The following is a 16248-nucleotide window of genomic DNA, read 5'->3' as shown; positions in this document are numbered from 1 at the left end:
TGGAGGCGTCCCCTCTTCCTACACCAAGTGTTGCAAAAATCGTCAGGCAAATGTCTCTCCCGCTGGGGCGGTGGCTGTCGAGAGCTGGAGAAGCGTCCTTCGGCCGGTTACTTAATCAGAGGGCTGAACTGAGGTCAGTCTGGGCACTCACCTCCCAGGGGCCGCCCGGGGGAGAGCCACGCAGGCTCCCTGGGGTCGGCTTAAGCAAACTGTTGGCCCACAGCTCAGAAACAGACATGGCGAAGGCACCCACTCTGAATTTCAACAGTCAAAGCCTCTGCTGGAGCTGCAGCCCAGCTCCGTCCCTGCCGGCTGTGTGGCCTCTCTCAGATCACCCAACACGCCAAGCCTCGGTTTCTGGGTCAATAAAATGGGGATAAAATCACTGCCTCGCAGGTGCCCGTAGAGACTACATACGTCATGCGCAAAGCAGCTCACATCCCTTCTCCACTTCAGCTCCATACAGGCCAGCCAGGGCACCGGAGACCAGGGCAGCGGGGCCCAGGGCCTGGCCCACCGGGAGCACCTGGCCAATCCGTCACCCCCTTTTCGCTCGTGGCACTTCTGTGATGTGGGTCCCCGATCCTGATGCAAAAACAAGGGAGGCACCAGAAAATCCTTCTTGGAAAATAAGAGAAATGACCATTGACAGATCCAGGTCCCGTTGGCTACTCCTGGCCATGTGGCATGACCTCCACCCAAAGACCCCCACCATGCGGGCACCCCAGAGCGGGAGGAACCGGCGGGGCTGGGGACAGCAAGGCCATGGGCAGTGGGGTCCGAGTGAAGAGGACGCCCACTCCAAACAAAGGCCACTGGGAGGAAGCGGCTCGCACCCAGGCTGTTTGCTCACAGAGAAGCAAAGGATGGAGGAAAAGCTGGGAGGCCCTGAAAGGCGGTCTTCCTGCCGGTCTGCCCCCAGACCCACTGGGGACCATGCGCCACCTGGAGAGCCTCAAGGGATATTGTGGGGCCTTTGGAACTGAGCCCCAAGGCTGCCCTGTCTGGGGAAAGGGCCCAGCAACAGGCCCTCTGGATGCTCAGCAGGAGTCAGGCCGTCACTTCCAACCTCCTGGAGGGCCCCGGAGGGCAGCGAGGGAGCAGGGGAAGGGCAGCCTCTGCCGAGGGGCTGCCGTCACCAGGCGCTGGGAGTACGTGATCGCAGCAGTTCCCTCCACCACCCCACCCGCTGGGCACGGCCGCCCACTGCACAGATGTGGAAACGGAGGTGAAGAAACCTTGCCCAAGGACACCCGGCTCGGGCAGGTGTTAGAGCTGCGTCTGCACCCCATCCATGCTCCTTCGGTCATGCTGTGCTGCTCCGGCATCCGGGAGCTGGGACCAGGTGGCACCACCCGGAGGTCCCAGAGGGGCTGGACCCCCGTCAGGAGAGTCGACCGGGTGCAGGAAGGAGGTCAGGGTTCCCTGCTCGTCCAGGGCCCTGGGGGCTCCAGGGAAGGGACCACGCCCTTTTCGGCCAACAAATGCTGAGAACAAGGCCCCGCCTTCCTCTGAGGCCTCACCAGCCCGGCTGGGGTGACACCTGGGGGGCTGGAATGTGCTTAGAAGGGAACAAGGGCATGCTCTTTGGGGGCTTTTGAGAAGGCAGGACAGCTGACTCACAGAGCAGGCGACACTCAGGCCCTGGTGGAGGCAACCAGCGCTCCCTGGGGCCGCCTCAGCCCAATGCGCCAGAGACATTTTGTTAGGAAGATTACAGACTGAAACGAGAGCACCAAAAACAATTAATCTGTGAGCAGATTTTATTTAAGTGTTGATTCATGGTTGGTCTATAAGCCAACAGCCCGTCAGAACTATAAATTAACGAGATAAAAGGTTGCTGGCCCTCCATGTTTCAGGCCGGGTATTGACGGTTTAGAATCCACAGATTTTTAACTGTATTGATTGAGGACATCAGGATAAACGGCCTTGGCGCCAAATTCCCATTAACGACAATGGGCACCGAGTGACTAATTCCCACGGCGCTGCGGCGAGAACACCCTGCGTTGCCTTCTCCTGGCAGGGAGTTCTAATTAGATTGAAATGAAAAAGCCAAATCACCAAGGGCGGAAAGAGGCAGATCAAGTGAAAAAGAGAACCAGACTCAGTGACGAGAAAGGACAAGACAAGTCAGACCAGGCCGAGAGCCTCAGGGGCTGCAGAGAGCTCCCAGCACAGCCAGGCCAGGTGGGGTGTGCAGAGGAGGCGTGGGGAGGGCGTAGAGCCCCCACCCCTCCCCAGCAGCCCCTGAGGAGCCCAGCCCAGCCAGCAAGGGCCTTAGCTGTCTCATCCATACATGTGCTAAGCAGCTGCTCCGGCCCAGCCCCGGGCAGGTGACACAAAGACCTCCAGGAGATGCACCCCCCCCTCAGGGAGCTCCCACATGAGCCAGGGGGCCGGACACAGACACCAACAACCCCCTCGGCAGGAGAGGCCCCGTGCAGAGGCTGGAGGGCTTCCCCAAGGGCAAGGCCAAACTCCTGGACCCTAATCCCCATGGACAAAGGACATCCAGCACGCTCACCACTGTAGCCCCAGCACCAGTCCTATATGCAGTTGGTGCTCAATAAGTAACTGCTGCATGAATGAAAGTGGGCCTTCAATAGGTGAACCAGGTGGGGATCCCACTCCCAGAAGGTATGTGTTGGGGGTGGGGCGAAGCCCTGAGGGCAGGGCCACACCCTCCTGTCCCGCCCAGCACACCAGAACTGGGGAGCCCAGCCAGGCCATGTTCCCTCCAGCCAAGTCCTGCCACTGACCGACGGGGCAAAGCTGCCCCCGCCCCTCCTGCAGCCCCCCACCCCCACCCCAGGCCACACCCAAGGCGCCGTGGCTACCAGGGAGACCTGCCCGGAGTGCAAATCGAACCACCAGCCTCCTGCTCCAAACCCAGCCACGGCCCCCTACTGCCACCTGCTGTGGCAGTCCCTAACTTGTCGGGCCAGAGGACTCTCTCTGGATGTCTGAAAATGTCAGAAGCCCCCCGACCCCCAATGCTCCCCCCTCCATAAACGCTCCCACACACAATGGCAGAGTCTGGTTAACATCTGTTGATTGAGAAGATAGATCATGACAGAGGGCTGCTAGGAATCCACTAATGTTATCAAATGAACTCCTATTTGATTAACCCGACAGCCTCACCAGCGTGCAAAAAGCACCCGTCCGCACTCCTGGGCGGGGGCGCAGGCACCCGCGGGTACTCAGGGACGCCGCAGCAGGGAGGAGCGCCTGGGCAGTGCACAGCCCACAGGCTAGCAACTGCATGAAGCCCCAGCTCCCATTCCCGCACGCCTAGACCCACCTCCCCCGGCTCCCTGCTCCCCCATTTCCACACACACCACGCGGGTCACGTTCTCACAACAACTCCGTCCTGTCCGCTGAGAACCTACTCTCCTCCACCTTCCACACCCCTCCCCCCATCCTGATTCTGCATCCCCTCATTCCTGCCTCAGCTTGGATTTCGCCTCCTCCTGGAATCCTGACCTCCCAGGCTTGATGTCCTCGCAGCTCCTATCTCATGCTGTCACTGTGCACGGTAACCTGGACTCTCTGCACTTCTTCTTCGTCTTTTTTGTTCGGTTTGGTTTGGTTTGGTTTGGTCTTTTTAGGGCTGCACCTGTGGCACATGGAAGTTCCCAGGCTAGGGGTCGAATAGAAGCTACAGCGGCTGGCCTACACCACAGCCACAGCAATGCAGGATCTGAGCCGCATCTGCGACGTACACCACAGCTCACGGCAGCGCCTGATCCTTAGCCCCCTGAGCAAGGCCAGGGATCGAACCCACGTCCTCATGGATACTAGTTGGGTTTGTTACTGCTGAGCCACAATGGGAGCCCCTGCCTACACTTCTGTGTCCCCAGCAGATGTGAGCTCCTCACAGTAAGATCACAGTCAGGGAAACGCTTTGTTGCAAAGAAAGATGCTGTACACTCAGCACTGGAGGGAGCAGGACGCGGGGCTGCGCAGACGTGGCCCACATGCCCGTGCGCCTTGCACCGCTGCGAGACCCCAAGCGAGTACCCGCTTCTGAGCCTCGGTCTCCTCACCTGTGAGAGGGGACACAGTGGCTGACAGAAGGGACATGTCGTGCACCAGGCCCGTGGCACAGGACCAGCTGCTGACATGACCATCAATCAACCTGGTCACCACCCCTACTGACAGCACTCGGGGTGCAGTCAGAGGAGTGCGAGGCCGCCGACAAGGGCACCCCCAGGCGGCTGGAAGGAGAGGAGGAAGCTGGAGGTGAGAACCAACCCGGCTGCAATCCCTCCTGTGTCTCCTCTGAGCTGTGTGCTCAGACGGCCCCCCAGCTCCGTCCTCGCCCCTGCCACAGACAGGACCCCGGCCCCGGGCTGGGGCTGGATCTGTGCTCAGGCAGGGCATCGCCGCGCTCCACGAAGACAGTTCCTCCCCCGGACTTCCCTCTCCTTCTCGTCCTGCTTGTCAAGAGCCCCCTTAGGATCTGGGCAGCACGAGTCCATCTCACCCAAAGGCTTTTCAGGGCAGCAGGAAGGCAGAGCTCGACCGCAGGCCTTCCTCATGAGCTGGGGTCATGCCCTACCGCCTTCCAACGGTAGCGAATTGACAGGAATTCTAAACTGATTCCAACCAAAAGACACTGTGATAAAGCTAAATCTATTTCAGTACAAATTGCATGTCAGAAGTTGATTAAAAAGCCACCTCTTTATCCAGCGCCACCGCTTGGGGCTGAGACAACCTTGGGGCTCTGTCCCTGGGCGGCTGGCAGAGGCCCATGTGAACCCTCCGCTGAGAGTCTGGGTTTCAGGCGAACAGCCTGGAAACACACTCACCGAGCACGAGCGGATCCTGCTCCTGCTCCCCCTGCTCTGAAACCACCTACGGCTGGTGGCTGCGGAGCGCGAAGAAGCGTCCCCAGGGAGCAAACCGTCGCCACGGCCAGCTCTGAGGGGGGGCTGCCTGGGGTGACAATACCGAGAAACACACCTGTTTCAAGGTCGGTTAGGTGCAGGGCGAAGTCGAAGCCGCCGCTGAGGATGCGCCGGCCGCAGGGGGACCACCGGGCGGCACGCACCGCCTCGCTATGCAGGAAGTAGGTCTGCAAGCAGCTCCCGGAGTCCACGGCGTTCCACACCTACAAGGCAAAAACAGCACCAGGTGTCATATGCAGCGGGGGGCCTGGGCGTTCCTGGGTGGCTTGGTGGGTTAAGGATCCATCACCATCACTGCTGTGGCTTTGGGTTACTGCTGTGGCGCAGGTTGGATTCCTGGCCCGTGAACTTCTTGCCTGCCACAAGAGTGGCCAAAAACAAAACAAAAACGGGGGGTCGGGGGGGAGGCTGATCTTGGGGGACCATCTCGGCTCCCTTGCACAGGGAAAACGGTCCTCCAGTGGAATTCGATTCCCAACATTTGACCATCCGAACAACATCCAGATGGTAAATGTCTCTTTGCAGAAACCTAACAAGGGCTTGGGGCTGGCCAGCCACCAGAGAGCCCTTCGCAAATTTCTGTCTGGAATTAAGGGAGCCCACAGGACAGCAGCATGGCCTGTGCTCTGCTGCTCACCTACCCAGCCCTTCACACCTGCTCACATCCACGAAGTCCTGCTCAATACTGTGCCGTGGCAAAGATGGGAACGGAATCTGAAGAAGAATGGATACGTGTATATGTGTAACTGATTCACACTACTGTACACCTGAAGCTAACACCACATTGTGAGGCAACCATATAGCAATAAAACGTTTTAAAAAGGAAAGAAATGTTCAAATAATGCTGAGAATAGTCAAAAAGGACCCCAGAGCCAGCTTGAGGGGGCTCCCACTGGCCAAATTTGGGACAATTTGAGCATCAAAATAAATAATGATAGCAATGGATTATAATTCATTGAATAAAGTAAGAAACTATGAGGTTATACTGATATAAGCAAGTAAATGAATAAAAAAAAAAAAGTCCCGCTCTGTCCTCAGTCTGAGCCCAGTCTCGCCTGCACTTCTCACGTCCGTCCCCTGCGACGGGGCTTTCTGAGCCCTGCTGTGGACAAGTGCATCAAGCCAGGCTATCTGCCCAGGTCCTGCTTTAAGACTAAAATCCAAAAAAGAGCCTGCCATACCTGTCTGCAACCAGGCAGAGAGCCGATGTCTGCCTGCAGGGGCAGCTGTCCTTTCCTGGGAGAGGAGGACCTGTCTCTCACTCCTGCGCTGGCTTTCCGCGGGGAGCAAGGCACATGGCAGGAAGCCCTCGGTACCTTTAGTGGCCTCTGAAATGTTTTTAAGCCCTCAAGTACAGAACTGTACACTGCAAGAAGCGAGGCCCCTTGTGTGTGAAAGAGCAGCGTTCACTCGGCAGGAGCCTCGGTGCCGGAGGGGCTGCTTGGGGCTTGCCGTGCACATGGTTCTTCCCAGCAGGATTCTCGAACCTTCTCTCCTTCCCTCAATAAGAGTAAACCCCAAGTGCACCCATGCACCTCCACAAACTAGATCCTAAAGACAGCTTTCTCTGTCAAGACGAGGAAATTCATCCTGCCACATCCTAACAGTCTCACAGTGCAAAGGACCAGAGTTCTGGAAGCATCCTATGATTAAGAAAACATGAGGTCAAGAGGCCCCTTCAAAGGATGTTAAGAGAGTTCAGTTCTTTTCTCCCTTATTAGAGGCCAACAGCTGGGGTTTCAGACTGAAACGCAAGAAGGAGCACCCTTTACATACTGAAATATGGACCGAATTAACGGAAGAAACAGCCAGAAGACTTCAAAGTGGAGCGGGAATTCATGGCAGAAAGGCAGAGCGCAGGGAACCGCTGCTTTTTCAGAACTGTGTATAAGCGTGACTCTCACAGAAAAAAGAAAGTAAAACAAATGGACGAGATACACAGGGTTAACATGGCTACACAGTAAAAAGATGATAATGAACACGAGACAAGCCGTACCTGTGCAGTATGACACCAAGTTTTTAAAACACAAGAAACACCCCCTCACACCCATTAGAATGGCTTCCATCAGAAGAAGGGGGAGGGGGAGGGGAGGGGAAGGAGGGAGAAGACGAAGATGACAAGTGTGGTGAGGACGCGGAGAAGTCGGAGCGCTTGCACGGCACTGGCGGGGACGCAAAGTGGTCCAGCCACTATGGAAAACAGCATAGCTGTACCTCGAAAAATTAAACGCAGAATTACAATACGATCCAGAAACCCCACGTGTGTGTGTGTATACTGAAAAAAATCAAAAACCAGCGTCTCAAAGAGATATTTGCACATCAAGGCTCACAGCTGCATAATTCACAGCAGCCAAAAGGTGGAAGCAACCCAAGTGTCCACGAATGGATAGACGGATAAACAAATGTGCTACAGCTACGTCACACGTGCGTGTGGATGTATACTCTGGATATCACTGTCTTGAAGAGAAAGGAAATCCTGACACATCCCACCACACGGATAAACCTCAGAGACATCTCGCCAAGTGAGATAAACTGGCACGACCACTATGGCCAACAGTTTGGAGGAACCTTAGAAAACTATACACAGGACTACCATATGACCCAGCCATCCCCCTCTTGGGCATATATCCAGACAAAACTTTCCTCGAGAAAGACATAGGCACCCGCATGTTCACTGCAGCACTATTCACAATAGCCAAGACATGGAAACAGCCCAAATGTCCATCACCAGATGATTGGATTAGGAGGATGTGGTATATATACACAATGGAATACTACTCAGCCATAAAAAAGCACAAAAGAATGCCATTTACAGCAACATGGATGGAACTAGAGACTCTCATCCTGAGTGAAGTAAGTCAGAAAGAGAGAGACAAATACCATATGATATCACTTACATCTGGAGTCTGGTATACGGCACAAATGAACCTTTCCACAGAAAAGAAAATCATGGACTTGGAGAATAGACTTGGGGTTGCCCGAAGGGAGGGGGAAGGAGGGGGAGGGATGGGGAGCTTGGGGTTCATAGATGCAGACTATTGCTTGTGGAATGGACAAGCACTGAGATTCTGCTGTGTAGCGCTGGCAACTCTGTCTGATCACTTAGGATGGAGCATGATAATGTGAGAAAAAAGCATGTATACATGTATGTGTAACTGGGTCACCTCGCTGTACAGCAGAAAATTGACAGAACACTGTAAACCAGCTATAATGGAAAAAAAAATCATTACACATATAGAAAAAAAAAGAAATAAGCCAGTCACAGAAAGACAAAAGTTTAACTCCCCGGATATGAAGTTCCTAGAGTAGTCAAAATCATGTGAGTAGAAAGTAGAAGTGTGGACTGTGGTGGGGGAACTGGGCTTGATGACAGGGGACAGAGTTTCAGTTCTGCAAGATGAAGAGCGCTGAGATGGGTGCTGGGGACGGCGGCACCGCAGTGGGAATGTACTTAACAGAACCGTACACTTAAAAATGGCTAAAATGATAACTCTTACGTGTATTTCATCACAATTTTAAAAACACATGAAGCAAAACTCTATCATGTTTATTTACGTACTTGTAATAAGAGTATAAAAATACACATGGAAGGGAGTTCCCGTCGTGGCCCAGTGGAAACAAATCTGACTAGTATCTGTAAGGATGCAGGTTCGATCCCTGGCCTTGATCAGTGGGGTTAAGGGTCGGGCACTGCTGTGGGCTGTGGTGAAGGTCACAGATGCGGTTCAGATCCGGCATGGCTGTGGCTGTGGTGTAGGGTGGCAGCTGCAGCTCCGATTTGACCCCTAGCCTGGGAACTTCCATGTGCCGCAGGTGTGGTAAAAAGCAAAAAGCCAAAGCTGAGCTCCTGGGCTTCTTGCCCTCAGACTTGCTTCTCCCGTCATCCGATGCACCCCAGAAACTCCTTTTCCCCCGAGGCTTGGGCCCCAAACCTAGGGGGCTGTCCTGGACTCTCTCGCCCTCCTATCTTGCTTCCAACCCGAGGAAATCTTGTGGGTTCTAACCTGCTGAGCCACCGTGGGAACTCCAGGAGCTCGGATCTGAAGACAGAGCAGGCAGTGAGATGTCTGAGTGTGACGTCCAGGAGGGAGGTCCAGGGTGGCGGCTGGGCTTTGGAAGTCCCTGCCACAGACGGCCTTTTAGTCAGGAGCTGGATGGGCTCTCCAAGGGAATAAATGTAGAAGACAGAGCAAAGAGGAGGTGGGGGACCAGGGGGAGGCTCAAGAGAAACCAGGAAAGGAGTCTGAGAAGAGGCCAACGATGTGGGGAGACAACAGAAGAAGGGTGTCCTGGAAAGAAGAGCGGACGGTGATCAGCAGCCGCTGACAGGTGGACTGGAATGGGGGGGGAGGGGGGGGAGAGGAGGGGGAGGGGAGGAGGGGGAGGAGGGCGGGGGAGGAAGGGTGGACTGTAATTCTAATCAAAGAAAGAGGAGACCTTGAACTCTGTCACACCAGTGCCAAAAGCAGCAGCTGGAAAGGTCTGGATTCTCCTGGCCAGGCCTCCTGAATCGGCCACGGAAACGTGTTTAAGGAAATCCATCAATCTGTAAACTGTCCGATATCCCCCCTCTGCAGTGAAAAATGCGTACCTGGCTCCCCTGCCTGATATACACACAACGATAGCGTCAGAATCAGTGTAGACCAGTCAGCCACTTCTTCAAGTACCCAGGGTGAGGGAAGGAGAATCTTTGCTAATCGCTCTCCCTAATTGAATTTAATGTTCACTGTCAGGTTTTAAAGATTAATTCCCAAACACCGTGGCAGCCTGAAGTGTGTACCTTTTTTCAATTAAGTAATTAGAGCTCCCAATCTGCCTTCATGGAATTAAGGAGTTAAGTCTTCTGTCAAATGTGCCAAGATGACTTGAGGTATTAACTGGAGACATTCTATGTGTCCAACAAAAGTCAGATTTAGAAAGAACATGACAGGCAAAATGTGCTGTCGCTGGCTCAGCCCACGTTTACCGCAGTTTCCGTGTCCCGGTTACGGAGCCGTGGCCCCACCAGGCGCTCCTCGCAGTGTCTCCTGACTTATTGCTTTAGCCACAGGTCATGTCCTTTCTGCCTTTCTGCCTGCCTTTTGTTTTTGTTTATAAAACAAATACAATCTCCTTATAAAATATTCAAGTTATACAGAAGTGCGAAAAGCGAAATCCCACAGGAATCAACAGGATTGCTGTTTCTCTAATAACAACAGAAATAAGTTTGCTCTGCAAAAAAATTACCAGAAAACAAACAACAACCACAAAAACCAGAGAAAGATGAGAAAATAAGAGTTGGCCATCATCCCGCCACCTGGAGATAGTGGCTGTCAGACTTCTGGGTGAATCTTTGCCTCCCATTTGGCCCCATCTTGCCAGCTCTTGCTTCGAGGACCCTCCCAGTTCAGCCCTGGCTCCTGGCCTCCTCTCCACCCTCGACAGCTCCTGCTGCCCCAAGAGATCATTCTAGAGACCACTGCCAGGTGCCCGGTGCGCAGCACAAGCCTGGGCAGCCAGCGCCCAAGGCTACACCACCATCTGCCTGCAAAAGCTTCGGGAATCCCTCACCGGGTTGGGGGGGGGTTCAGGGGTTGGAAGCGCATTGAATCCACAGACCAATTTGGGGAGATGTCTCAACAATATTGAATCTTCCAATGCGTGAACAGGATATATGGCTCCTTTTATTTAGGTCTTCTTTAATGTCTCTAGGCAATGGTCTATGGTTTGGTTTGGTTAGGTCTTTTTAGGGCTGCACCCGCAGCATATGAAGCCCCCAAGCTAGGGGTCAAACTGTAGCTGCAGCTGCCAACATACACCACAGCCATAGCGACATGGGATCTGAGCCTCATCTGCAACAGCTCACAGCAACACCAGATCCTTAACCCACTGAGGGAGGCCAGGGATCGAACCCACATCCTTTTGGATAACTAGTTGGCTTCATTAACTGCTGAGCCATGACAGGGACTCCCAGGTTTATAGTATTTTATGAAAAAATCTTACACACCTTTTGTCAAATTCATGCATAATTATTTCATGGTTTGATGGTACTGTAAATGGTATTTTAAAATTTTTAATTTCGGGTTCTTCATTTCTAATACATAGAAACACAATTAATTTTTGCATGCTGATCTTGAATTCTGCAGACTTCCTAAACAATTAGCTCTAGAAGTCTTTTTACAGATTCAGTAGAATTTTCTACATAGACAATCATGTTGTCTGTGAATAAAAAAAAATTTCACCCCCTCCTTTCCAATCCAGGTGTCTTTTATTTTCTTTTTCTTGTCTTAATGCATTGGCTAGACTGCCCAAAGCAATGCTGAATAGACACAGTGCGAGAGAACACCCTTGCCTCGTTCCTGACCAAATGTAACAGTCTGAGAAAATTATCTTCTATTTCTAGGTTGCTGCCGAAAGTTTTTATCAGGAATGAATACTGGATATTGTGAAAAGCGCTTTCTGTATCTCTTGAGATGATCATACACTTCTTCTCTTATAGTTCATTAATATGCTGAATTATATTGATTTTCAAATACTAAGCTAAACTTCCATTCCTGGGACAGATCCTACTTGGTCATGATATTATTAATTAGTTAATGAATGACTAATTAAATATTGGGTTGATGTGCTAGATGTCATTTAAAATTTTTGCATCTATGTTCGTGAGATATTGATCTATCGCTTTCTTCTCATATGCTGCCTTGTTCTTGGTTTGGTCTCAGGGTGATGCTAGCCTCATAGAACAAGTTGGGAAGTGTTCCTTCCTCTTTGATTTTCTGGAAGAGTTTGAACAGAATTTTCTATTACCTTCCTAGGACTGCTGTAACAAAGTACCACAGACTGAGTGGCTTAAACAATAGAAATGTATGGTCTCGTGGTTCTGGAGGCTTGGTTTCTTCTGAGGGCTCTGAGGGAAGGATTGGCTCTTCTCTTCTTGACCTGTAGACAGCTATCTTCATGTTCATGTGGTGTTCTCCTATGTCTGTCTGTCTCTAAACCTCCCCTTTGGAAAAACATACCAGTCTTACTGGATCAGGGCTCATCCTAAAGACCTCACTTTAATTTGATTTTCTCTGCAAAGATCCTATGTACAAATACAGACACGTCCTGAGGCACTAGGGGTGAGGAGGCCAAAAGATACATTTTGAGAGAGACAGAATTCAACCCAGAATGAACTGATACTACTTCTTCCTCGAATGTTTGGTAAAACTCACCAGTGAAGTCTTTAAACTTTTCTTTATGGGAAAGGTTTTTAACTATGAATTCAATTTCAGTAATAGATGCAAGGCTTTGGAGGTTATCTAAATTTGTGAGTGTGCTTTCATTGTTTGAGTCTCTCAAGAGATTTATCATATCATCTAAGCTGTAGTCTTCATTGGCAGAAAGTTGATCATAACATTACCTTAGTACTCTCTCAGTGTCGTTAGAATTTATAATTGTCACTTCTCTCATTCCTAATATTGGTAATTTGGATCTTTTTTATTTCTGAAAAGTGGCTAAAGGTTTATCACTCTCATTGATCTCAAAGAACCAGCTTTTGGTTTCACTGATTTTTCTCTCTACTATTGGTTTTCTATTTCGATCACTTCTGCTCTTATCGTTATCTCTTTTCTTTTGCTTATTTTGGGCTGATTTTGTGTGTGTGTGTGTGTGTGTGTGTGTGTGTGTGTGTGTGTGTGTCTTAAAGTGGAAGCTAAGATAATTACTTGGCAATTTTCTTTCTTTCTTTTTTTTGCTTTTTATGGCCACACCCGCGGCACATGGAGGTTCCCAGGCTAGGGGTCAAATCGGAGCTGTAGCTGCCAGCCTATGCCACAGTCACAGCAACATCGGATCCAAGCCTCATCTGCAACCTACAACACAGCTCACGGCAATGCCAGATCCTTAACCCACCGAGTGAGACCAGGGATTGAAACTGCGTCCTCATGGATGCTAGTCAGATTTGTTTCCGCTGAGCCATGACGGGAACTCCTTCTTTATTAATATAAGCATTAGTGCTATAAATTACTACTTGAGAACCACTCTATGTTCACAAATTTTTATTTATTTTTTTTCTTTTAAAGAGCCTTTAAAGATTTTTTTTACCCTGAGGAATTCAAAAAGTGGTAGGTTTCTGGAATTTATGGATCTGTACTTGTTGACAATGACTCACCGGAAATAATCTGAACAAGCAGGAAAATACAGTCGATAGTACTGAAACCTACTAAAATAATCCCAGGACGTATGATTTATTCAACATAACGATACCGCTAAGTACTGTCACTGATATGAAACCGACTGCTTCTTACTTTTCTAAACACACAGTGGTATAATTAACAATACTCAATCATTTCTGTTCTTTCCTGAATATATAAAAATTAAACTACCAATTAAAAAACTAATATATTCTTCTCTTTAAATGTTTCTTACAGATACAATTTCAATATTTTCATTCAACAGTGCTGTGGTTTAAGAGATTTTTCATTCACAAGTCAAACAACAATCCACCCAAAGGGAATGGAGAGTCTACAGGCTCACAAGACAAATAAAGAGTTCTGGAATGCAGCGACTGACATTTCTAAAATACAAAACAGAAAATTCTTAGACGATACATGCAATTAGCTCTACTAAGCAGCTGGCCACAGAAGGAGAACATGTGCTAACTTTACTGGTGATTTCAATGGCACTCCAGATGTCTCCAAACTCAACTTGAACTCTCCTCTTAGACTTTGTATTTTGCTTTTCCATTTTCACTAATGACACAAAGTCCCTGAAGTATTCATTAGAGTCAAAGGCATATCCTACAACAAACTCATCTGGAATTTCAAATCCAACAAAGTCTGGTCTATATCCAGCACTTCGAGGGGTCCTTCTCACCAGCAAGGTCGCCACCTCGACCATCTTTGGATTATGCTGCTTGACCAAGGAAAGCAAGGTTTGCATTGTTTGGCCAGTGTCAATTACATCTTCAACAATCAAGACAGCTTTTCCAGTTAAAGTTGAGAGGGCCTCTCCACCAATTACTTTTAAGTCGCCTGTTGACAGTAGCTCTTCAGTCTGATAAAACCTACAGCCATAGGAATGGATCTATCGCTGTTTCTGCTCAGGGCTTTGATGTAATCCAGCAGGTCAGCAAAGGATGTACAGCCCCCCTTGAGCACACAGAGGACCACGATATGATGGCCCCCACCTCTTCCATCACATCTCGAGCAAGCTGTTTGGTCCTGTCCATAATGAGTCCATGAGGAATAAAAACCTCTTCCAAATCCTCAGCATAGTAATGAGGTGTACAAAACAAATCTAAGTCATAAGCTGGTTCATCATCACTAATCACAACACTGGGGCTGCGGGTCGCCATAATGGAAAATGCTGTGTTTTCATTTGCATTTGGTTCAAAATGTTTTCTAAAATCCCTATCGGTTTCTTCCTGGACCTATAGGTTATTAACAAGGGTGCTGTTTAGCTTCCAAATATTTGGGAATTTTTCAAATATCTGTTACTGATTTTTAATTCCATCTCATCATCATTAGAGATACACTTTGAATAATTTCAGTCCTTTCAAATGTATTGAGCCTTGTTTTATAGCCTAGATTACAGTCTATCTCGGTAAACATTCCATGTACACCTGAAAAGAATATGCATTCTGTTGCTGTTACACTGAATGTTCTGTAAGTGTCAATTAGGCCAAATTAGGTGACAGTGTTGTTGAAGTCTTCTATACACGTATTGATTTTCTGTTTACTTGATCTATTGACTATTGAGAAAAGAATATTAAAAGCTCCAACTATAATTGCGAATATGATTATTTCTCCATTCAGTTCTCTCAGTTTTGCTGCACGGAATTTTAAAGCATTCTTATTGGATGTATACATATTTATGCCCCAATGTTTATAGACCTAATATTAAGTACCTAATGTTATGTCCTTTGATGAATCCACCCCTTTCTCATTATGAGTCTTTTTATCCTCGCTAATATTCTTTGCTCTGAAATCTACTTTATCTGATATCAATGTGGCCATTTTTGCATTTTTTATTACTATTACATTGATATATCATTTTCCATTCTTTTACATTTAACTTTTGGTGTCATTTTATTTAAAGGTCCTTGTAGGCATTGTATAATTGGGTCTTGACTTTTTATTGAACCTAACAATGTCTTAAATGGGCATTGAGACCACTTCATCTATTACTGACATGGTTTGGGTTTAATTTTCTGTTTGTTTTCTATTTATCCCATCTGTTGCTTGTTCTCTTTGCTATTTTTTTTTTTTACATTCTTTTGGATTGAGTATCTTTTGCTATTTCATTTTATTTCCCATTGTTAGATTACTAACCATAGATCTTTGTTTTGTTTTATTGCTAGTTGCTTTAAGGCTTACATACTTCTGTAACTTTAAGCATACCTCTGCAACTTATCACAGTCTAAATTCCAATAATGTCACCACTTGCCTTATAAGAACCATAACAACAATATACACCACCTCCCCCACCTCAGCTTTCATGCATGTTATCACATATTTTACACTGACATATTTTATAAACACAAAACGTTATTGTTTTTACTTTAAAAGTAAATAAAGTTTTTTTAATACAAAGAAGAATATATGGGTGTGAGTGTGTGAGAGTGTGTGTGTGTGTGTGTATCTGAAGCACTTAGCTGTATACCAGAAACAAACAACATTGCAAATTAACTATATTTCAATTAAAAATGAAATAAGAGGAGTTCCAGCTGTGGTGCAGTGGGTTAAGAATCCAACTGCAGCAGCTTGGGCCACTGCAGAGGCATGGATTCAATCCCCAGCCTGGTGCAGTGGGTTAAATAAAGGATCTGGTGTTGCCACCGCTGTGGCATAGGTTGCAGCTGGGGCTTGGACTCAGTCCTTGGCTGGGAACTTCCATATGCCACAGGTACGGCCATAAAAATAATAATAATAAATAAAAATAAGAGAAGTCCCCTGTGGCACAGCTGATTAAGGATCCAGTGTTATCACTGCCGCAACTCAGGTTGCTGCTGTGGTGCAGGTTCAACCCCCCCGACCAGAACTTCCTCATGCTACAGGTGTGAACAAAAAATAAAATGCGATAAAGTGATTTTTTTAATACTAAGAAAAAGCATTTACAGTTATGCACATATTTACCATTTCTAGTGTTCACCTTCCCTCTGTGCAGATGTAGATTTCTATCTGGTATCATTTTCCTTCTGCCTCAATAACTTTTTTTTTTTTTTTTTTTTTTTTTTTGGTCTTTTTAGTGCTGCACCTGCAGCATATGAGTTCCCAGGCTAGGATTGAACTGGAGCTACAGCTGGTGGTCTATGCCACAACCACAGCAACGCAGGATCCAAGCCACGTCTGCGACCTACACTGCAGCTCATAGCAAA

The 16248-nt window shown here is 48.7% G+C and overlaps 1 protein-coding gene and 1 pseudogene across 32 annotated transcripts in view; both read right to left on the bottom strand.

The window, feature by feature from the left end:
- Positions 1-16248, bottom strand: part of WDR25 (WD repeat domain 25) — a 145571-nt gene that overhangs the window by 54871 nt on the left and 74452 nt on the right. For 28 of the 32 annotated variants that reach the window (XR_014811354.1, XR_014811349.1, XR_014811350.1 and 25 more), the window contains one exon: positions 4966-5113. The exons of 3 other annotated variants lie outside the window; for them this stretch is intronic. Coding sequence is in view for 22 of the 29 variants with exons in the window: in XM_084970169.1 (XP_084826295.1) it covers positions 4966-5113 (148 nt within the window). In the remaining 7 variants the exon portion in view is untranslated. Of the gene's footprint in view, positions 1-3641; positions 5114-16248 lie in introns of all 32 variants that reach the window. One more of the 32 variants, XR_014811356.1, reaches the window with a different exon arrangement.
- On the bottom strand, positions 13491-14350 carry LOC110261646 (hypoxanthine-guanine phosphoribosyltransferase pseudogene; annotated as a pseudogene).

Source organism: Sus scrofa, chromosome 7 (genome assembly GCF_054392235.1).
Source record: "Sus scrofa isolate SSC_HxYL_T2T_F1_AM1 chromosome 7, Sscrofa_HxYL_maternal_Yorkshire_Landrace_v2.0, whole genome shotgun sequence".
NCBI lineage: Eukaryota > Metazoa > Chordata > Mammalia > Artiodactyla > Suidae > Sus > Sus scrofa.
This window is presented reverse-complemented; position numbering and strand designations above follow the sequence as displayed.